The 24,280-nt window shown below is 47.9% G+C and overlaps 1 protein-coding gene across 1 annotated transcript in view; it reads right to left on the bottom strand.

Moving 5' to 3' along the window:
• Positions 1–1,726: 1,726 nt before the first annotated feature.
• The window catches only part of LOC145362288 (EH domain-containing protein 2-like), a 51,941-nt gene continuing 29,387 nt past the window's right edge, over positions 1,727–24,280 (bottom strand). The window contains exons 4-5 of the mRNA XM_080218378.1: positions 10,380–10,544; positions 1,727–7,518 (exon numbers count right to left, since the gene is read on the bottom strand). Of these exons, the coding sequence (XP_080074504.1) occupies positions 6,982–7,518; positions 10,380–10,544 (702 nt within the window). The 3' untranslated portion in view covers positions 1,727–6,981. The remainder of the gene's footprint in view (positions 7,519–10,379; positions 10,545–24,280) is intronic.

The following is a 24,280-nucleotide window of genomic DNA, read 5'->3' as shown; positions in this document are numbered from 1 at the left end:
TTTCCATGACACCAGGGAGGATCCCCCCCCCACCCCCCACCCCCCCACTCCTCTTTGAATTTTTCCGCACAACCTTTATCCTCTTCCTGAGGAGCCAGAAAGGGTCTCACTTTAACCTATCATCTGAAAACAGCACCTCTGACAGTGATCCTTCCTTTGCACCCCCCCCCCCCCAATCCCTCGATCCCTTCAGCCCCCAAGAGTGATATCTAATTTCTTCCAGAAATCAGACAACGTTTTGGCTTCAACTACTTTCTGTGGGAGTGAATTCCACACATTCACCACTCTGGGTGAAAAAATTTCTCTTCACCTCAGTTCTAAAAGGTTTACCTCTTATCTTCAAACTATGACCCCTAGTTCTAGACTCCCACCACCATCAGGAACATTCTTTCTGAATCTACTGTCTAACCCTGTTAGAATTTGATAAGTTTCTATGAGATCCCCTCTCACTCTTCTAAACTCCAGTGAATATAATCCTAACCGACTTAGTCTCTCCTCATATGACAGACCTGCCATCCCAGGAAGCAGCCTGGTGAGTTTACTTATCTGCTAACCAGCTTCCTATCCATCTCAAGACATTACTTGCAATCTCGTGCTTTAACTTTACATGGTAGTCTGTTATGTGAGATCTTGTCGAAAGCCTTCTGAAAGGCTGAATAAACCACATCCACTGGTTCTCCTCGGTCAACTCTACTAGTTACATCCTCTAAGAATTCCAATAGATTCATCAGGTATGATTTCCCTTTTGTAAATCCCTGCTGACTTTGTCTGATTATCCCACTGCCTTCCAAATGCTGAGTTATAAAATCCTTGATAATGGACCCCAGCAATTTCCCCAGTACTGACGTTAGGCTCACTGGTCTATCATTCCCTGTTTTCTCTCTACCTCCCCTTTTGAATAGCAGGCTTACATTAGCTACCCTCCATCAGTAGGAACTAATCCAGAGTCCAAAGAATTTCGAAAAATAGCCAGCAATGGATTGACTATTTCCAGGGCTATTTCCTTTAGTACTTTGGGATGAAGATAATCAGAACCTGGAGATTTATCCACCTTCAATCCCATCAATTTCCCCAAAACCATTTCTCTACTAATGCTGATTTCCTTCAGCTTCTCACTAAAACTTGTTTCTCTCAGCACTGCTGGTACATTATTCATATCTTCCTTTGTGAAGACTGAAACAAAGAGAAAGTTCTAGCCAGCATTTATTGCCTATCTCTTGTTGCCCTTGGAGGGCAGTTGAGAGTCAACCACATTGCTGTGGAGTCACATGTAGGTCAGACTGGGTAAGGACGCCAGATTTCCTTCCCTAAAGGAAGGAGTCAGTGAATTAGTGAATCAGATGGGTTTTTCCGACAATGGTTTCATGGTTATCAGTAGATTCTTAATTCCAGATATTTTTAATTCAAATTTAACCATTTGCCCTGGCCGGATTTGAACCTGGGTCCCCAGAACATTGGCTGAGTTTCTGGTGATAATACCACTAGGCTATTTATTGCCTTTGTCATCAGTACCTGGTCCTGCCTACATGTGACTCCAGAGCCACAGAAATGTGGCTGTCTCTCAACTGCCCTCTGAAATGGAGTAGCAAGTTACTCAGTTCAAGGGCAATTTGGGATGGGTAATAAATGCTGGCCCAGCCAGCGACGCCCACATCCCATGGCATTCTGGAAACTGGAGCTCAGCACCTTTCAGACAAGGACAAGAAACACTATTGTAAGACGGGAGTGGCTGATTTACTGCTTACTTTAATTAAGAATCTCAATTATACAGGAGAACTTGCATACAGAAACAAAGCCAGACATCTGAACAGACAGAACAGATAGTGAGTAAAACCACATCAAACAACGATGGAGCTACAGTGTTTCTCGGTCTGTGTACAGTGAGTGAAACATGAACTATTATATTGCTAGTAATATATTTTAATTAGAGTATACAGTAACTCACAACAAACGGCTGGATAGTATTCTTGCAAGTTTTAGATGAATTCAATTGGCTTCAAACCACACTTAATCTCTTTCTTTGCTTCCGTTGCTCTAACCAGAAGCTGTCGCAGTGATTGCTTTACCAGATTGGGGGGACGGGGAGTCAAAGCAAATACAACTGAGGCATTTTGAGAAGAGGTTTAACAAACAGAGGGTTGGGATGGTATATTCAGACGAGGAAAGGTGGGCAGAGGCACGAGCGGGGTATAAACACCAGCATGGAATGTTAGGGCCGAATGGCCTGTTCCTGTGCCGAGCGCCTCACGTTGACCTATGAATTTGGGAGGCCCCAGGAATTGAAGGTAAACCTCCAAGATCAACCCGTCTCTGGAGAAAAAGCATTGAAGAATTAAGAGAAAAGAAAGTTCTCTTCCAATGCTTGTTTACTAGTCATAAAAATGCCAGAAAACAAGTTCCCAATGGGCCTGTATTCCTTTGGAGAGTCTCAGAGGGTTAATATTCCCCAAGAGAGTCTCAGACAGTCATTATTCCATCCTATATGGTCATTATTTCACCCTCTGAGTGCAGATCGAGCGAAGGCTCTATTATTAGAGAATGCTTTTACAAGATCTTCACCAATGTTCTCCCCAAGTTGCGTGATCTCACAGCAACCTGAAAATCCCCTGTATAGAAGCCAGCCCCTCATCTGTGCACAGTGAGAGGCAACCATATCGGAATCTCAGGGGACTTGACAGGGTCAATACTGAGAGGTTGTATCCCCCCTTGTCTGAGAGTCTCGGATCAGCACCATCTCAGAGTAAGGGAGGTGGGGGGGTGGTCACCCATTGATTGACAGAAATGGGGAGGATCTTTTTTCTCTCAGAGGGGAGTGAATCTGTGGAATTCTTTACCGTAGAGGCTGGGGCATTAAGTATGTTGAAGGTGGAGATAAACAGATATTTAATCAGGAAGGGAATCGAGCGGTTTTGGGGATAAGGCAGGAAAGTGGGAGTTGAGGATCATCACTTCAGATCTGTCATCTGGGGTGGGGGTAGGAATTCAGAGCCAGGAATCACAGTCTTGGATATAGGGTAAACCATTTAAGAATGAGATGAGACATTTCTTCCAGAGAGTGGCGGGCATGCAGAATTTGCTGCCATCGAAAGTAGTTGAGGCCAAAACATTGAATGGATGTGGGTGGGATTGTGGTCAGTGCAGACTCGATGGGCCAAATGGCCTCTTTCTGCACTGTATGGTTTCTATGGTTTTCAGAAAGGCCTTGGGGCAAAGGGGATCAAAGGATATGGGGGGAAGGTGGGATCAGGCTATTGAGTTGGATGATCAGCCATGATCAAAATGAATGGTGGAGCAGGCTCGAAGGGCTGAATGGACCCTTCCTGTTCCTATTTTCTATGATCTAATTCAATGCAGATCCAATGGCGTGAAAGACCTACCTCTGCTACTCTTATCTTGTGGTACAAACAAAATCAAAAGAGCCGTGCAGTTAAATAACCCAGGCACTCCAAGGACAAATTTGAGTGTACTTTGGTCTTCACCCCAGTTGTCCTCAGACAAGGATGGCATGGTGGCACAGTAGTTAACGCTACTGTCTCACAGCGCCAGGGACCCGGACTCGATTCCCAGTTTGGGGCACTATCTTTGTGGAGTCTGTACACTCTCCCCGTGTCTGCGTGGGTTTTGTCTGGTTTCCTCCCCGAGATGTGCAGTTCCTGTGGATTGGCCATGCTAAATTACCCCTTAGCATATAAAGATGTGCAGGTTAGATGGATCAGCCTTGGTAAATGCGTGGGGACAGGGGAAGAGGGCCTGGGTAACGTAATCTGTCAGAGAGTCACTGTAGACTTGATTGGCTGAATGGCCTCCTTCTGCACTGTAGGGATTTGATTATTATTGCTCCGTGTGGTACTTTTATTCCCTCAGGGTAAAATAACTGAGAGGATTCTGGCTAAAGTAATCCATTTGTGTGGAGCAAGGGGCTGAATGAGGTGACATAATAGGAGAATGGGAGTCAAGTCAGTCAAACAAGGACGGGCTTGCTGGAACCTACAGGCATTCCAATTCCACACAACCTTTAGTTCTCATCTCTCTTGGTCTGTTACTGATCTGCCGTACTCTCTGACTTCATTCTTTCCTCTTGTTTTCTTTGGATAACTTTCACTCATCAATTATTAAATTATTGGAGGTGCGGGGGGGGTTAAACAGCAAAAAAAAATCAAAGGAAAATACTGCTGGGCGGATGCTGGAACTCTGAAATAACCAGAAAGAGAATCCTAGGAACACTCAGCAGGGCTTAAAGTAAAGTTTATTTATTAGTGTCACAAGTAAGGCTTACATTAACACTGCAATTAAGTTACTGTGAAAATCCCCCAGTCGCCACACTCCAGCGCCCGTTCAGGGGTGTCACGGTAGCACAGTGGTTAGCACTGCTGCTTCACAGCTCCAGGGACCTGGGTTCAATTCCCGGCTTGGGTCACTGTCTGTGTGGAGTTTGCACATTCTCCTGTGTCTGTGGGTTTCCTCCCACAGTCCAAAGATGTGCAGGTTAGGTTGATTGCCCATACTAAATTGACCATAGGTGCATAGGTTAGAGGATTAGAGGGTAAAACATGTACGGATATGGGGGTAGGGCCTGGGTGGGATTGTGGTCGGTGCAGACTCAATGGGCCAAGTGGCCTCTTTCTGTACTGTAGGGTTTGTATGACTTCAGGTACACTGAGGGAGAATTTAGCATGGTCAATGCACCCTAATAAAAAAAATGCACCCTAACCAGCACGTCTTTTGGACTGTGGGAGGAAACCGGAGCACCCAGAGGAAACCCACGCAGACATGGGGAGAAGGTGCAGACCGCACACAGACAGTGACCCGAGCCAGGGATTGAACCTGGGTCCCTAGCCCTACAGAGAGAGAGAGAAAAAGCAATTGAGCCACAAAGATGCCGTTCGCCTCGGGAAACCAGGAGGGAAATGTGACAGGAGGAGGAGGAGATTAGGTTGCATTGGCCGTGCTAAATTCTCCCTCAGTGTACAGAGACAGGCACCGGAGTGTGGTGACTGGGGGATTTTCACAGTAACTTCAATGTAAGCCTACCTGTGACTAATAAAAGCAAATTACTGCGGATGCTGGAATGTAAAACAAAAACAGAAAATGCTGGAGAATCTCAGCAGGTCTGGCAGCATCTGGGGAGAGAGAATAGAGCCAATGTTTCAAATCTGGATGAGCTCAAGGGAGTGGCTGGAGCACTGAAACCCCCAAGAGTACATCCAACTCAGAGGTGGTCTCTCCAATCTATTTATCGTAGGGTGTGCAGTACGCAATTTCCTGATAGCACGCACTTGCAGGCTGGTTGGTTGGAGGGTTTGTGGGCAAGGACGGGATTACCAGAACAGAGCAGAACTAAAACTGCCTGGAACATAAGATGATATCCTAAGTCATTGCGTTGAGTTGCGAGTCGGTTCGTTTGGGTGTGAGCTACAAGTATCATTTCAACAACGCGGGAGAGGAGCCGGTTTTATGAATTAGCGCGGTGGGAGCTCCGGAATGAGTGGCCAGAGCTCCTCCAGGAATCACTACACATTGGATAAACTCCATACCCAAGTTCTCAATCTCTGCCCTGACCGGCCCCCTCAAGAGTCAGCAGTGTTAATCCATAAGATCTACACAAACATATATATATATAAAAAACAAAAAAAGGTTTAAATGTATAAAATTTCAATAACGCACTTTATATACATCAGCTGGCTGTCAGGAAGGAAAATATTTTTGCATCGACATAAGGGCTGAGGAAATTGAGAGGATTGAAGAAACTGGATCCTTGACAACAAAGGACTGAACTTAACCAATGCTGGAGAAACCAGGCTCCTCAACTTCTGGAAAAGGTGAACTGACCGAAACAGCTAAATCATAAGTTGCTAAACAGCTAATGTTGGTCACTACCTCAAGGCAAGTTGAGGTATCAGAACAAAGCCACGGAAAAGGATGATTCGAACTCATTTCACAGAGTCAACGAATGGGGTTTTTATTCATTTGTGGGATGTGGGCATCGCTGGCTGGGCCAGCATTTATTGCCCATCCCTAGTTGCCCTTGTTCCGGGGGCAGTTGAGAGTAAACCACATTGCTGTAGGTCTGGACTCACATGTGGACCAGTCCAAGTAAGGACAGCCGATTTCGTTCCCTAAAGGGCATTAGCGAACCAGGTGGGTTTTTCCATCAATGGTTTCATTGTTCATCAGTAGATTAATTCCAGATTTTTTTTTTATTGAATTCAAATTCCACCATCTGCCATGGCGGGATTCGAACCCGGGTCCCCCAGAACATTAGCAGAGTTTCTGGATTGATAGTCTAGTGATAATCCCACTAGACCACCACCTCCCCTACTGAATAAAGGTAAAGTCCTTTGATTTACTTGGGGCCCATTAGATATTGCAATGCAGTGAGGAGTTAGTGCGGAGCTTTTCTTTACAATGGGGCAACTCAGAACCATGAAGTAAGCGGTTAAGCGCTTTTTCTGCAAATTCTGAGGCAATTTGAAAAGCAGACTTGTGGCATCATGGACATGTGACATAAGCAAAAGCTGTTACGTGAAAAGCAGATAGAAGGAGCAATGGGCAGTGAGAATTAATGTCACGGGGGAATAGGCAGTTTCGGCACCTGAAACACTGGCCTTGCACCAAATCGATCTACATTTCCATCCAAGCTGCTAAAGGATTTAAGCAACAGTGTGCAACTTTGCAAAGAAGGATGCTGAGTCTATGAGCCTGGAGACAGTCGGAATTAGCACCAATTCTGAAGAAATCAAAGGAGGATGAATAACCAAATTGGATATTCGTACAGCTATAGATTTCTCCATCAGTTGGATTTAACAGTAACTAAATAATCTCCCATTTCCCAAACATAGCCCATCACCCCACACCCCATCCCCACCCCTCTTTACCAATCCTTCCTGTCTCCAGAACATAGTCTGCTGCAATGAAGGGGATTGTCAAACTCGGAATCAACACAATTGGCCCCAGTAAAGAACTGTGTGTTCTCCTGGCCCATTACTCAGAGGACCCCACTTGCCTCCTCTTTGACGGAGGGACAAGGTAACCTGGTAATTCACTGGGTAGCCCGTGGCCGTCCAGCTTAACCTCAATCAGATGGCTGGCCAAGGCAAATTCTTCATCATCCAGCATTCCGTCCTTGTCGACATCGGAAAGCTTCCAGATCTTCCCCAGCACAGAGTTTGGCAGCTTGGTGGTGATCATCCAATTCTTGGCCTTGACCCCATTGATCTTGCCATCCGTGGGTGACAAGTTGTAGAAAATCTCATCGTACTTGGGCTTGTCCTTCGTGACGACCCATTCATCTTCATCCATCGTCTCAAAGATCCCGTCAATGACGCCTTCGATGAATGGTCCATTGGAGGTCCCATCGAAGGCACCACCATGAACCATCTGCTCTGGCATCTCCATCTCCTCTTGTCTCACCAAAGGCATGAGCTTAGCAACATCAAACGTAAGCATGTGGTCCAACTCCTCCATCATCTTGGGTTTGAGAGGGGGGAACTTTGTGAAGTCATGAACTCTGAGCTGTTCCTGTGCAGAAGACAGACATTCGGTTAGATTAGTGTGAGCCTGTTCATTGCCCCTCCACCCATCAACAAAACAATGCAATGCCACTAAGACTACAGCGCAGGAGATGATACATTCGCCTGCCTTCGAGCATCTCAGCTTATCTGTTACTGAAACCCTCATTCGCTATCTTTCTTACTTCCAGACTTGACTATTCCAAAGCTGGTCTCCTGCTTTCTACTCTTTGTAAGTGTGAAACCAACCAAAGCTCTCAAAATGGTGCGGTATGGCGGCACAGTCAGTTAGCAGTGCTGTCTCACAGCTCCAGGGACCTGGTTTCAATTCCGGTCTTGGGTCAGTACCTGTGCAGAGTTTGCATGTTGTCCCCATGTTTGCATGGGTTTCCTCCGGTTTCTCCCACCCAAAGATGTGCGGGTTAGGTGGATTGGCCATTCTACTTCAATTTGATTTGATTTATTATTGTCACATGTATTGGGATACAGTAAAAAGTATTGTTTCTTGCGTGCTATACAGACAAAGCATACCGTTCATAGAGAAGGAAAGGAGAGAGTGCAGAATATAGTGTTACAGTCATAGCTAAGGTGTAGAGAAAGATCAACTTAATGCAAGGTAGGTCCATTTGAAAGTCTGACAGCAGCAGAGAAGAAGCTGCTCTTGAGTCGTTTGGTACATGACCTCAGACTTTTGTAACTTTTCCCAACAGAAGAAGGTGGAAGAGAGAATGTCCGGAGTGCATGGGGGTCCCTAGTTGCCCCTTAGTGTCCCAAGATGTGTTGGTTAGGGGGATTAACAGGTAAATACATGGGGATAGGGCAGGGGAGAGAGCCTGCGTAAGATATTCTATCAGTGAGTCAGTGCAGACTCGAATGGCTGAATGGCTCCTTCTGCACTGCTGGAATTGTATGGTTCTAAAACCTACTTTCTTTAACCACATTTTGACCACCTGCCTTAATATCTCCTTATGTGGATCTGTGTCTATTTTTTCTTTAGAAATACATCTGTGCAATGCTTTGGGATGCTGTATTACTTTAAAGGAGCTATATAAATGCACGTTTTATTGTTGCTTTTGACAAACACAAGCAGAGGTGTAAGTGAGATGCAGGGTATAGGACATCACTGGGGTTGCATATGGTAGGGGAGTGGATAGATTACTGGAACGGTAAATCCCAGGAATACCTGGAATACCTGGATTTAGTGTCCTGAGATGCGTAGGGGTGACACAGCAGCACAGAAGGGCAGCACGGTAGTACAGTGGTTAGCACCAGGGACCTGGATTCAATTCCTGGCTTGGATGACTGTCTGTGCGGTGCCTGCACATTCTCCTCATGTCTGTGTGGGTTGCCTCTGGGTGCTCCGATTTCCTCCCTTAGTCCAAAGATGTGTGGGTTAGGTTGATTGGTCATGCTAAAATTGCCCCTTAGTGTCCTGAGAAACGTAGGTTAGAGGGATTACTGGGTAAATATGTAGGGATATGGGGGTAGAGCCTGGGTGGGATTGTGGTCTGCAGACTCAATGGGCCAAATGGCCTCTTTCTGCACTGTAGGGTTTCTATGATACAATGATTTCTATGAAAGTGACGGCTGCTTGAGGTGGGCCAGATGAGCAAACCCTGACCCTCCTCCTGTCCCAGGTCCCCCACAGTCGGATGAGGAGCACAATACCACAGATGCAGGAAAGCTGGAACAAAAGCAGAAAGAGCTGGAAAAGCTCAGCAGATCAGGCAGCATCTGCGGAAACAGAAAAACAGAGTAAATGGGGGTGGGATTATCCAGCCAGTGGGATCTTCCAGCCCTGACACAGGTGACCCACAAGCTCCCATGGATGGGCCCCCTGGCGGTGGGACGGGTGAGCCACACAAAACGCTGTGGATAGCAGTGGGACTGGAAGATCCCTGTGGCAACCAATGACGAGCCGCCTCTGCCGTCACAGGATAGAAGACAGGCAGTGCAAAAGAGGCCATTCAGCCCATTGAGTCTGCACCAACTCTCTCTAGCAGGGTCTCTTACCCAATTCCTCTCCCCCATCCTATCCCCGTAACCGCTCACATTTCCCAGGGCTAATCCACCTAACCAGCACATCTTGGGACACTAAGGCGCAATTTAGCATGGCCAATCCACCTAACCCACACATCTTTGGACTGAGGGAGGAAACTGGAGCACCCAGAGGAAATCCGCACAGACACAGAATATGCAAACTTCATACAGACAGTGACCCAAGGCCGGAATCAAACCCGGGTCCCTGTAATTGTGAGGCAGCAGTGCTAACCACTGTGCCATCGTGCCATTCCTAACAAGAGATAGAGATATAGAGTCATAGAGGTTTACAGCATGGAAACAGGCCCTTCGGCCCAACTTCCCCTTTTTTTTAACCCCTAAGCTAATCCCAATTGTCCGCATTTGGTCCCTATCCCTGTGTACCCATCGTACCCATGTAACTGTCAAAACGCTTTTTAAAAGACAAAATTGTACCCGCCTCTACCACTACCTCTGGCAACTTGTCCCTGACATTCACTACCCTCTGAGTGAAAAAACTGCCCCTGTGGACCCTTTTGTATCTCTCCCCTCTCACCTTAAACCTATGCCCCTTAGTTTTAGACTCCCTGACCTTTGGGAAAAGATGTTGACTATCTAGCTGATCATTATTTTATAAGATCGCCCCTAAGGCTCCTATACTCCAGAGGAAAAAAGTCCCAGTCTATCCAACCTTTCCTTATAACACAAACCATCAAGTCCCAGAAGCATCCTAGTAGAAAGAGGGCTTTGCCTTTGCAGAAGATGTCTGGGACTAACTGGAAAACACAGAGATATGAGCAGCCAAAGCGCAGCCTCTGGCCCTCCTCACATGTAGGGTGCAGTGGGACTAACCTGCATTTTCTCACAGTCTGGAAAGTCCCCAGGTGAAATGTGGTGTTCCAGTTGGATGTTCTTGAATATTTCTCCCAGCCTTGCAATCAACTGCTTCTTCTTGTTCTCCTTCCTGAAGACTGAAGGCATTTCTTTCTTCAGGTAACTCATAATGTACGCATGGACCTAGAGCAATAGACAATAACGTGGCATTAAAATAACAGCTGCCTAGCAACCCCCTACTGTACAAGAGACCGGATCAACTGACGGAAGAAGCATGTGGACATGTTTTATGGGGAGGCAATGGCCTAGTGGTATTATCGTTAGACTATTACTCCAGAAACTCAGCTAGTTTCCTGGGGACCTGGGTTCGAATCCTGCCACAGCAGATTGTATTCATTCATGAGACATGGGCATCGCTGGCTGGCCAGCACTTATTGCTCATCCCTAGTTGCCCTTGGAGGGCAGTTGAGAGTCAACCACATTGCTGTGGCTCTGGAGTTAAATATTGGCTAGACCGGGTAAGGACGGCAGATTTCCTTCCCTAAAGGACATTAGTGAACCAGATGCGTTTTTCCAAAATTTGATAACGGTCTCATGGTCATCAGTAGATTCTTAATTCCAGACATTTTTACTTTTATTGAATTCAAATTCCACCATCTGCTGTAGCAGGGTTTGAATGGTGGGATTTGAATTCAATAATAAATATCTGGAATTAAGAATCTACTGATGACCATGAAGCCATTGTCGGAAAAACCCATCTGGTTCACTAATGTCCTTTAGGGAAGGAAATCTGCCGTCCTTACCCGGTCTGGCCTACATGTGACTCCAGAGCCGCAGCAATGTGGTTGACTCTCAACTACCCTTGGGCAACGAGGGATGGGCAAAAAATGCTGGCCCAGCCAACAACACCCATGTCCCGGAAACTTATTTTTTCAAAATTCCCAATGTTGTAATGAGCCGATCAGATGATGGGATCACCAATGTGAAAGCAAGTTAGTCAGAAGGACCCATTAATGTCACAGTGCCAGGGGACCCAGGTACAATTCCAGGCTTGGATGACACTCTCAGGACAGGTACAGCACAGGGTTAGATACAGAGTAAAGCTCCCTCTACACTGTCCCCCATCAAACACTCCCAGGAGCATCTGTATAGCACGGGGTTAGATACAGAGTAAAGCTCCCTCTATACTGTCCCCATCAAACACTCCCAGGACAGGTACAGCACCGGGTTACATACAGAGTAATGCTCCCTCTACACTGTCCCATCAAACACTCCCAGGACAGGTACAGGACGGGGTTAGATACAGAGTAAAGCTCCCTCTACACTGTCCCCTTCAAACACTCCCAGGACAGGTAAAGTACGGGGTTAGATACAGAGTAAAGCTCCCTCTATACTGTCCCCATCAAACACTCCCAGGACAGGTACAGCACAGGGTTAGATACGGAGTAAAGCTCCCTCTACACTGTCCCCCATCAAACACTCCCAGGACAGGTACAGTACGGGGTTAGATACAGAGTAAAGCTTTCTCTACACTGTCCCCATCAAACACTCCCAGGACAGGTACAGGACGGGGTTAGACACAGAGTAAAGCTCCCTCTACACTGTCCCCATCAAACACTCCCAGGACAGGTTGGGACGGCACGGTGGCTCAGTGGTTAGCACTGCTGCCTCACAGTTCCAGGGATCTGGGTTCAATTCTGACCTCGAGTTACTATATGTGTGGAGTTTGCATGTCATCCCCATGTCTGCGTGGGATTCCTCCGGGAACTCTGGTTTCCTCCCACATTCCAAAAATGTGCAGGTTAGGTGGATTTGGCCGTGCTAAATTGCCCCTTAATGCCAGGGGGATTAGCAGGGTAAATATGTTGAGTTATGGGGATAAGGGCTGGGTGGGATTGTTATTGGTGCAGGCTCAATGGACCGAATGGCCTCCTTTTGCACTGTATAGATTCCATGATTCTGTGGAATCAAACCAGGCAGTGAGGAACTGGCTGATCGATAACTCTTAGCAGTCGGGAAACATTAAGACACCTCTTCCTTTGATTTGTGGAGATTGAACAAACAGTTCCAGGTGCTGCTGACGCTCCGGCTGGTCCTTGCCTCATTCCTATTATCCTTTGGAAAATTTCCCTCAGCTGTCTCTGATTTGGAAAGTGTCTCCCCAGCTGTTGATGATTTACTCAGTCAATGCCTAATGCCAACGGCTGATCATTCACCAATTATCTCAACTTTCTCTTCCACGCTTCAGGTCACATTTCCTCCTTCATCATCATAGAATCCCTACAGTGCAGAAGGAGGCCATTTGGCCCTTTGAATCTGCACTGACCACAATCCTGCCCAAGCCCTATCCCCGTGTATTTACCCTAGCTAATCCACCTGACACTAAGGAGCAATTTAGTATGGCCAATCCACCGAACCTACACATCTTCAGACTGTGGGACGAAACTGGCGCGCTCGGAGCAAACCCACGCAGACACGGGGAGAACGTGCAACTCCACACAGATAGTGACCTGAGGCTGGAACTGAACCTGGGACCTTGGTGCTGTGAGGCAGCAGCGCTAACCACTGTGCCACCTTGCCATCCACTGAGTTCATCATGAGACCAGACAAGAAATCGAAGCTGGACAAGGCCACCAGGACCTTTGAACCCATCCCGCCCTTCAATATGACCATGGCTAATCTCATAGAATCCCTGCAGAGAATCCCTACATAGAATCCCTAAAGAGACCATTCGGCCCATCGAGTTTGCACCGACCACAATCCCACCCAGGCCCTATCCCCATAACCCCTGTTAATCCCCCTGGCGCTCAGGGGCAATTTAGCATGGCCAATCCATCTAACCTGCACATCCCTGGACTGTGGGAGAAACCAGAGCACCTGGAGGAAACCCACGCAGACACGGGGAGAATGTGCAAACTCCGACACAGACCCGAGGCCAAAATCGAACCCAGGCCCCTGGCGCTGTAAGGCAGGCATGCTAACCACTGTGCCACCTATGCCAGCCTCAGCTCCTGCAGAATGTGCAGGGATACAGTGAAAAGTGCCATTTGCCCTTACCCCTCTATTCCTCCATCTACCAAATATTTACCCAGCTCCATTTTAGATATTTCTAATGATCCGGCCTCCACCACCCTTTAGGGCAGAGTACTCCAGAGATTCACCATCCTCTGCGAGGATGAATGGTGCTTTATTTGATTTCAAAATATAGATCAGTATGGACCAGGCATGGCGCAGAGACTGGAGAAGGAACATAGCATGAGGAAGAGGCCATTTGGCCCATCGTGCCTGTTCTACCATTCTACCATAGCCAATCTACACCTAAATGGCCTTTGGCAGAGGTTGCTCTATATCTCTAGATGTCCTTTGTGCATCTTCAGTTTCCTTTACCCAGCCTTGACTGTCTTGCTTCCAACTACCTTGACCTTAAATTCTGGAATTCTTTCCCGAAACCCTTCAACCTCTCCCTCAGGCCTCTTCCCATTTAAAAGGCTTTTGATCGCTTGTTGTACTGTCCCTTTACAGGAAGTTTTTAACTTAATTCTCCGTTAACTGTCTTGGGCTGCTTTTTGAGGTGGATTTCAATGCAGTTCAAACATTGTTAATGGAGCTGGCATGAATCGGTGGCACGGTGGTTAGCGCTGCTGCCTCACAGCACCAGGGACCCGGGTTCGATTCTCAGCTCAGGTCACTGCCTGTGTGGAATCTGCACATTCCCCCCATGTCTGTGTGGGTTTCCTTCGGGTGCTCCAGTTTCTTCCCACAGTCTGAAGGTGGATTGGCCAGGCTAAATTGCCCCTTAGTGTCAGGGGAACTAACTGGGGTAAAGGCATGGGGATTTGGGGAGAAGGTCTGGGTGGGATTGTGGTCGGTGCAGACTCGATGGGCCGAATGGCCTCCCTCTGCACTGTAGGATTCTATGATTCAATAATTCAGAGCCTACTGATCTCCTGAACTTATTTCAATCACCTGAGAGAGATCAGAGGAATTTTGCTTTCCCCTCACTCCCGCCAATCTTCCAGGGGACTACGCGGCTCTCGTTGGGGTGGGGGAAGATGTCTATATCATGACCCACCCACAAGGCATCAGGTTTCGTGGATCAGACTAGATCTTTTCCTCTTTGAATCACAGAATCCGTAAAGTACAGAAAGCTAAAAGTTTTAAAGTTAAAGTTTATTTATTAGAACAAAGAAAATTACAGCACAGGAACAGACCCTTTGGCCCTCCAAGCCTGTACCGACCATGCTGCCCGAATGAACTAAAACCCCCTACCCTTCTGGGGACTATATCCCTCTATTCCCATCCTAATGCATGTATTTGTCAAGACACCCCTTAAAAGTCACAAGTAGGCTTATATTAATACTGCAATGAAATTCCCCTAATCGCCACACTCCAGGACCTGTTCAGGTACACTGTGGGGGGAGAATTTAGCATGGCCAATGCACCCAAACAGCACGTCTTTTGGACTGCAAGAGGAAACCAGATGAAACCCACGCAGACATGGGGAGAACGTGCAGACTCCACACAGACAGTGACCGAAGCTGGGAATCGAAACCAAGCCCTGGTGCTGTGAGGCCGCAATGCTAACCTCTGTGCCACTCTGAAGGAAGCCATTCGTCCCATCTAGCCAGCACCAACAATTATCCCACCCAGACCCCATCACCGTAATCCCATGTATTTTTCACTGTATGCTAAATACATGTGACAAAATAAATCAAATCAAATCAAAAATCAGAATATTTAACCTGGCAATCCTCCAACACTCAGGGAAAATTTAGCATGGCCAATACCCCTAACCTGCACATCTTTGGGCTGTGGGAGGAAACCAGGGCACCCAGAGAAAACCTACGCAGACACGGGGGGAAGGTGCAAACTCCACACAGACAGTGACCGAAACCGGGAATCGAACCTGGCGCTGTGAGGCATTGGATCAATACATTGAAAAGGGAGCTGAATAAACACAAGGAAGTAAGGAATGGAAGGATATGATGACAGGGTGAGATACTGGGGCAGTTTGGAGGGGGTTCACATGGAGCAGAAACACCAGCATGGAGCAGCTGGGCAGAATGGCCTGTTTCTGTGCTGTAAATACCATGGAATTGCAATACAGACAAGGTTTAGGCACGGCACAGCACAGGAAACTGGCAAAGAGGTGCCCCAGCATCCAGGGGTTTGATAAAGAGCTAGCAAGTAAGTTGTAAAACTCAAATAATATCAATCAAAATGGCAAACACTAATAGCTTCAGGATGTTGGCTGTGAGGCACTAACATCTCAGGAGTTTCCTCCGAGGTCAGAATGTTACAGGCAGCGCCGCGATTGTAAATCAAAGCCCCAGAGAGATCCCAGATATTTCTGTGCTGCTTTCTTCAAAGCATCTCAATCTGCAGCAAGGAAATATCCGCCTTTGTCCATTTGTTCTGGAAATTCCTCCCAATAATCACTTAATACTTCAACTCTCTCAGGCCTTTCCTGAAATTGCGCCAACAAAATAAATATCAGTGACCCCGAAACGCTGTCCATTCCCCATCTCCACACCCTGGGTTACCAGCCCCAGGCTCCAACAGTGCAGCATTCTCTCAGCACTGACCCTCTGACAGTGCGGCACTCCCTCAGCACTGATCCTCTGATAGTGTGGCACTCCCTCAGCACTGATCCTCTGACAGTGCAGCACTCCCTCAGCACTGACCCTCTGACAGTGCGGCACTCCCTCAGCACTGACCCTCTGACAGTGCAGCACTCCCTCAGCACTAACCCTCTGACAGTGCGGCACTCCCTCAGCACTGATCCTCTGATAGTGTGGCACTCCCTCAGCACTGATCCTCTGACAGTGCAGCACTCCCTCAGCACTGACCCTCTGACAGTGCGGCACTCCCTCATCACTGACCCTCTGACAGTGCAGCACTCCCTCAGCACTAACCCTCTGACAGTGCGGCGCTCCCTCAGCACTGATCCTCTGACAGTGCGGCACTCCCTCAGCACTGACCCTCTGACTGTGCGGCACTCCCTCAGCGCTGACCCTCTGACAGTGCAGCACTCCCTCAGTACTGACCCTCTGACTGTGCAGCACTCCCTCAGCACTGACCCTCTGACTGTGCGGCACTCCCTCAGCGCTGACCCTCTGACAGTGCGGCACTCCCTCAGCACTGACCCTCTGACTGTGCAGCACTCCCTCAGCACTGACCCTCTGACAGTGCGGCACTCCCTCAGCACTGACCCTCTGACTGTGCAGCACTCCCTCAGCACTGACCCTCTGACTGTGCGGCACTCCCTCAGCGCTGACCCTCTGACTGTGCGGCACTCCCTCAGCACTGACCCTCTGACTGTGCGGCACTCCCTCAACACTGACCCTCTGACTGTGCGGCACTCCCTCAGCGCTGACCCTCTGACAGTGCGGCACTCCCTCAGTACTGAACCTCTGACAGTGCGGCACTCCCTCAGCATTGCTTTGGAGTTTTGGCTTTTCCCCTGTCTTTATCTCCACAACCACTCAATTCCTGACAAAGTTGGATGCCTACCAGCTGTTTCAGTTGGTGAAATATTACCAGGACAGACTAGAGCATGTGATTGAAGAAGAGTGGATGGAGTCAACTTATTATTAAATATGAGTAGACTATTAATGGAGTCAAGGCTGAGAAATGCCCCACCCATAGTTACTGTTTGACTGGTTACTGTTTACCAGTGTTCCGCTAGCAAAGCCCTAACTTGTTGGTGCTTTGTAACTGAACTGGTTAACACAGACCCGCTCGAACAGAGGCCCAAACATGCCTTAGATTAAACATCTGGCACGTGTACAAAAATGTGGGAGCTCCTTCCAGCTGGATCAAAGTTAAGGAGCGATAGGGCCAGCTTTACTGATGGCTGTTAGTTACTGCACCCTGTCCACCGAGCTTGCCTGATACTAAAACACAATTAACACGTAGTTATATCAGTCATTAACACAGCGAAACATCCCCCAGCCCTTTGTCAGACAGAATTAAGGAGACAGCTGGCAAGAATCCGGTCAGTGGAGATGCTTAAAGAGCCTCGCAAAGGAGAAGAGGGACGGAGTGGTTTTGGGAAGGAATTCCAGAGCTTACTGTCCCAGGCATCTGGAGCCATTGGCATGCCCAGGCATGGTGGAATGATAAAAATTAGGAACGAACAAGAGGGGTTTTTAAAATTACTCATTCAAGGGGGCATTTATTATCCATTCCTAATTTCCCACTTGACATAGAATCCCTCAAGTGCAGAAGGAGGCCATTTGGCCCATCAAGTCTGTACTGACAACTATCCCACTCGGGCTCTAACCCCAAGTATTTACCCTGCTAATAACCCTGACACTAAGGGGCAATTTCCTATGGCCAGTCCAATAACCTGCACATCTTTAGACACCAAGAGGCAATTTAGCATGGACAATCCACCTAACCTGCACATCTTTGGACACTAAGGGGCAATTTAGCATGGCCAATCAACCTAACCCGCACAGCTTTGGAGTGTGAGAGGAAACTGGAGCACCCAGAGGAAACCCACACAGACTCGGGGAGAACGTACAGACTCCAACAGACAGTGACCCAAGGCCAGGAATCAAACCAGGTCCCTGGCACTGTGAGGCAGCAGTGATAACCGCTGTGCCACCATGCCACCCATGCTGAGAGTCAACCACATTGCTGTGGCTCTGGAGTCACATGTAGGCCAGACTGGGTAGGAACGGCAGATTTCCTTCCCTGAAGGACATTAGTGAACCAGATGGATTTTTCCAATAATCAACAATGGTTTCATGGTCATCAGAATGTTCTAAATTCCAGATTTTCACTGAATTCAAATTTCACCATCTGCCGTGGCGAGATTTGAACTCGGGCCCCCAGAGCATTATCCTGGGTCTCCAGATTACTAGTCCAGTGATAATATCACTGTGCCACTGCCTCCTACACAGGCTGGATGAGGCTACAGAGATAGGGAGGGGGCTAGGCTAAGGGAGGGGTTTAAACACAAGGATGAGAATTTTGAAATGTGGGAATGGGTTCTCACAAGTGCAATGTGTGTTCACTTTGATGGGGTCACCCATGAAATTGTACCTTGATGCAAGTCTAGAGAAGACAAGATGGGCTGAATGGCCTCCTGCTCACATCAGTTGTTCAGGAGAGTGTGTGTGTGTGTGTGTGTGTGTGTGAAGGCGAGTGTGGGGATGTGTGTGTGTATGAGTGTGTGTGTGTGCGTGTGTGTGAGTGTACGTGTGTGAGGGTAAGTATGGGTGTGAGTGTGTGTGTGAGTATGTATGTGTGGGAGTGTGTGTGTGTGTGTGTGTGAGAGAGTGTGTATGAGAGTGTGTGTGAGAATGAGTATGAGTGTTCAAGTATGTGTGTCTGTGTGTGTGTGCGCAAGAGAATGTGTGTGTGTGTCTGTGTTAGTGTGTGACTGTGTGTGAGAAAGTGTGTGTGTATGTGTATGAGTGTGTGTTTGTGAGAGTGTGTGTGTGAGTATGAATGTGTGAGTGTATGTGTGAGTATGTGAGTGTGAGTGTGTGTGAAAGTGTATGTGTGTGTATATGTGTGAGTATGTGTGTTTGAGTGTGTGTGAGAATGTACGTTAGAATGTGTTTGTGAGAGTGTGTTGAGAATGTGTATGAGTGCGTGTGTCTGTGTGTGAGAGAGAGTGTGTGTGTGAGGGTGAGTGTGTGTATGTGTGTGAGGGTGAGTGAGTGTGTGTGTGAGGGTGAGAGTGTGTGAGGGTGAGTGTGTGTGTGTATGTGAGCGTGAGTATGTGTATGAGTGTGTGTGTCAGAGAGTGTGTGTGTGAGGGTGAGAGTGTGTGTATGTGTGTGAGGGTGACAGTGTGTGTATGTGTGTGAGGGTGAGAGTGTGTGTATGTGTGTGTGAGGGTGAGAATGTATGTGTGTGTGTGTGATGGTGAGTGTGTGTGAGGGTGAGTGAGTGTGTGTGTGTGAGAGAGAGAGTGTATGTGTGAGGGTGAGTGTGTGTGTGTGTGTGAGGGTGAGTGTGTGTGTGGGTGTGAGAGTGTGTATGAGGGTGAGTGAGTGTGTGGGTGGGTGGGTGAGTGCGTATGAGTGTGTGTGTGTGAGGGTGAGTGAGTGTGTGGGTGGGTGGGTGAGTGCGTATGAGTGTGTGTGTGTGTGGAGTGTGAGTGTATGTGTGAGGTTGAGTGTGTGTGTGAGGGTGAGTGTGTGTGTGTGTGTGAGGGTGAGTGAGTGTGTGGGTGGGTGGGTGAGTGCGTATGAGTATGTGTGTGTGTGTGTGGAGTGTGAGTGTATGTGTGAGTGTGAGTGTGTGTGTGAGGGTGAGTGAGTGTGTGAGGGTGAGTGAGTGTGTGTGTGTGAGGGTGAGTGTGTGTGTGTGTTTGTGTGTGTGTGTGTGAGGGTGAGTGAGTGTGTGGGTGGGTGGGTGAGTGCGTATGAGTGTGTGTGTGTGGAGTGTGAGTGTATGTGTGAGGGTGAGTGAGTGTGTGAGGGTGAGTGAGTGTGTGTGTGTGAGGGTGAGTGTGTGTGTCTGGGTGGGTGGTTGAGTGTGAGTGTGTGTGTCTGGGTGGGTGGGTGAGAGAGTGTGTGTGAGCCCTTTCTAATCCCTCTCTCACACACACGTAGGCAGGAAGCAGGGTAGATACCAACTCTCTGTGACCCTCATTTCAGAACAGCAGAAATGTCTACATTCCTGGAGCGGGAGAATTGTGGAATAATTGATGAAGTTCCCATTCGTGCAAAACATCCCAGGGGTCAGATTAAGAGGATCGCTTCTGACAGCGAGGATTATTCACCCAGCCTCACCTGAATATAAGTGACTAAAACCAGTTTGTCAAAGAGGCTTCCCCACTGCAATTATCTATTATATCTCTGGATTACACAAATGGCACAGTTAATATTTCCTGTTTGTCACATTTCTGGATAGATGTCTTTCAGGCAGATCTGGAAAGGAGCAGTCAGAGCCTCCAGTCCCTTCACCACAATCAGCTAGTGTTTACTCAGCAGCAAACTGGGCTTTACAGCTTCTACAGGACAAAAGCCAGCACTGGTAGCAGAACAAAACACTGTGCCACTGAATTAATGCTCCACGCCCAGCTCTCAGCTGGGAATCAGTGCGTAACATGCTGGCCACGATTGAAGATAGTTGTGATTTCAAATCCCACTTCAGAGACTTATCATAAAATCAAAGCTGACTTTGTCAGTGCAGCACCGAGGGAGCGCCGCACTGTCAGAGGGTCAGTGCTGAGGGAGTGCCGCACTGTCGGAGGGTCAGTGCTGAGGGAGTGCCGCACTGTCGGAGGGTCAGTGCTGAGGGAGTGTCGCACTGTCAGAGGGTCAGTGCTGAGGGAGTGCCGCACTGTCAGAGGGTCAGTGCTGAGGGAGCGCCGCACTGTCGGAGGGTCACTGCTGAGGGAGTGCCGCACTGTCGGAGGGTCAGTGCTGAGGGAGTGCCGCACTGTCAGAGGGTCAGTGCTGCGGGAGTGCTGCATTGTGGGAGGAGCCACTGTTCGGACGAAACATTAAACTGAGAACCTCATCTGCCCTCTCTTTTGATGTGATTTGATTTATTGTCGTCGTGTGTATTGGGATACAGTGAAAAGCATTGTTTCTTCGGCGCTATACGGACAAGTATACCGTTCATAGAGTACATAGGGGAGAAGGAAAGGAGAGTGAAAGTTAAAGGTCTCATGGCCAATAAATCAGGGGAACTCATCATCTGATTGCAATGTGTGTGTGGGAGCTGGCTGTGCATAAATTGGATGCCTCATTTCCTAAATAGCAACTGTAACCACATTCAGTGGCTTTGGCACATCCTGAGGCCGTGACAGGTGCTACACAAATGCACGGTCTCCTGTTTTTCTTTTTAAGGAACATGGACGTTGAAATGTGATGGGGAACTTTCGGGATCCTGTCGAAGATTATCAGGAATGGGATCAGCCGCGAACGGCGATCTGGGATACCAAGGTAATTAACGCTCCGAAGGAGAGGTTTTCCGGATCTGAGCCCATGATTGAATCAGTTACACCCTGGTCACTGGTCACACCACACAGGATACAAACGGGAAAGTAAACAAAGGGAAGTAAAATCACAATCGTTTCCATTAAGGGGTTAGTGTGTATTAGGGAGAGCTGGAGAGATGTAATCTGTCCAACACATGCTGCCACGCCTGCACTGTGGAATGCAGGCAGGGAGCGAGGGTTCCCTGTTATATTGGAAAAGAGTCATCTCTCGAGTTATTCTCAGCAGCTGTCGATGTGCTATTCAATACTGAAAACGGCAACCATGATTTCAGCAATGTAGAATCATAGAATCCCTACAGTGCAGGAAGAGGCCATTCAGCCCATCGAGCCTGCACTGACCACAATCCCACCCAGGCCCTATCTCCGTAATCCCCTCAGTATTTACCCTGCTAATCCCCCTGACAACTTAACATGGCCAATCCACCTCACTAACCTGCATATCTTTGGAGGAACATAATAGGAACATAGGAATTCGGAGCAGGAGGAGGCCATTCAGCCCCTCGAGCCTGCTCCACCATTCAATCAGATCATGGCTGATCTCCCCCAGGTCTCAAATCCACCTCCCCACCTGTTCCCCATATCCCCTTATCCATTTTTTAAAATCAGAAATATATCTCTCTCCTTCTTGAACCCATTCAGTGATTCAGACTCCAACACGCTCTGGGGGCAGCGAGTTCCACAAATTCACCCCCCCTCTGTGAGAAGTAGCTCCTCCCCATCTCAGTTTTAAATCTACCGCCTCTCAGCCTATTACCTGTGTCCTCTTGTTCCAGATTGCCCCACAAGGGGAAACATTTGGTCTACCCTTACTTTATCAACCCCTTTTAAAATTTTATATCCCTTGATCAGATCCCCCCTCATCCTTCTGAACTTCAGTGAGTACAAGCCCCAAACTGTTTAATCGCTCCTCGTACGTCAATCCTTTCATCCCCAGAATCAATCTGGTGAACCTTCTCTGAACTGCGTCCAATCCTACCACATCTTTCCTCAAATAAGGAGACCAAAACTGGACACAGTACTCCAGATGCGATCTTACCGACACCCTATACAATCATAACACTTCTCTACTTTTATACTTCAGTCCCTTTGCAATAAATGCCGACATCCCATTTGCCTTTTTTATCACATGCTGCAGCTGCATACCAACTTTCTATGATTCATGAACACAGACACCCAGATCCCTCTGCCCCAACGCATTCTGAATCTGCTTGCCATTTAGGTAATAATTTGCCTTCCAATTTTGCTGCCAAAATTTCAACCTCACACTTACCCACATCAAACTCCATCTATCAAATTTTGGCCCATTCTTCTAGTCTATCGATATCATTGTACCTGTGTGAGTTGGTGTCATAGAATCATAGAATCTTACAGTGCAGAAGGAGGCCATTCGGCCCATCGAATCTGCACCAACCACAATCCCACCCAGCCCCTATCCCCATAACCCCATGCATTTACCCTAGCCAGTCCCCCTGACACTAAGGGTCAATTTAGCATGGCCAATCCACCTAATCTGCACATCTTTGGACTGTGGGAGGAAACCAGAGTACCCGGAGGAAACCCATGCAGACATGGGGAGAATGTGCAAACTCCACACAGACAGTGCGGAGCTGGGAAATGAACCCAGGTTCCTGGAGCTGTGAGGAAGCAGTGCGAACCACTGTGCCACCATGCCGCCCAAGTATGTGTGAGTGTGTGCATGAGTGTGTGTGTGTGAGTGAATGTGAGTGTGTAAATGTCTGTGTGTGTGTATATGTGAATATGAGTATGTGAATGTGTGGGTGAGTGTGTGTATGAGTGTGTGTGTGAGTGTAACTGTGTGTGTGTGTGTAAGTGTGTGTGTGTGACTGTGAGTGTGTGCGTGTGTGTCCATGTGTGTTTGAGTGTGTTGTGTGTGTGACTGTGTGTATGTGTGTGTGAGTCTGTGACTGTGAATGTGTGTGTTGTGTGTGTAAGCATGTGAGTGTGAGTGTGTGTGTGTCTGTGTGTGTGAGTCTGTGTGTGTGTTGCTTGGCTCTGAATCCCCCCCACACTCCTCCATTGTGTGGGTTGATCGATGTGGAGTGATGATGAGATGATGGGTGACTGATACGGGGAGAGTTTTACTCCCCCAGAGGGAGTAATGAACCAGGAGGAGTGAATATGGAGAAGCTAAAGGATATTAAATGTCACCCAAATTTGTTGAAACTATATTTAAAAGATGCAACTCCCAGTTTAAATCCATACAGCAGAGATTCGACCAGAATAAACAGGATTTGAGTTGGATTTGTTCAAAAGAACAGTCGGATCTTATCGAGGGAGCAGTATTAAAATGTTCAGAAAGTGCTCTCAGTAATTGCAGCTTTTGGACAGCCTAAAGTTATGAATAATATTGTGGACTAACGAGAAGTGGTGGGGACAGATTGCTGTGTTTAATGTAAATAAACAGGTCTGAGGTTAATCAGGTTAAGGATATGTTTGTGTTGGCTGAGTCGTTCTGGTGGAGGGGATTCTGATTGTAAAAGCAGGATCTCGGCTATTTACAGAGTGTATACACAGTCTGCGGGTCACAGATAAGGACAAAGGCCATTGCAGGGTCTGCTGGAGGATAACCTGGTGTGATGTGTGAATGAAGGAGAGGTCTTCATTAAACAATGGAGGCTGCTTACTGACAGAAGCGAGGGTGTCGGTGCTGGGGGGGTGCTGCGCTGCCAGAGGTGCAGTTGTTTGAGTGGGTTCTTAATTCCAATCACAGAATCATCAGGGCAGCACAGTGATTAGCACTGCTGCATCACAGTGCCAGGGACCCAGGTTCGATTCCAGCCTCGGGTCACTGTCTGTGTGGAGTCTGCACATTCTCCCCGTGCCAGCGTGGGTTTCCTCCGGGCGCTCTGGTTTCCTCCCACACTCCATGGGTTAGACTGATTGGCCATGCTAAATAGACCCTAGTGTCAGGGGGACTGGCAGGGTA

This window comes from Carcharhinus amblyrhynchos, unplaced genomic scaffold (genome assembly GCF_965287045.1).
Source record: "Carcharhinus amblyrhynchos unplaced genomic scaffold, sCarAmb.v2.hapA scaffold_37, whole genome shotgun sequence".
NCBI classification, from domain to species: Eukaryota; Metazoa; Chordata; class Chondrichthyes; order Carcharhiniformes; family Carcharhinidae; genus Carcharhinus; species Carcharhinus amblyrhynchos.
The sequence above is the reverse complement of the archived record's forward strand: the minus strand, read 5'-3'. Positions and strand labels throughout refer to the sequence as shown.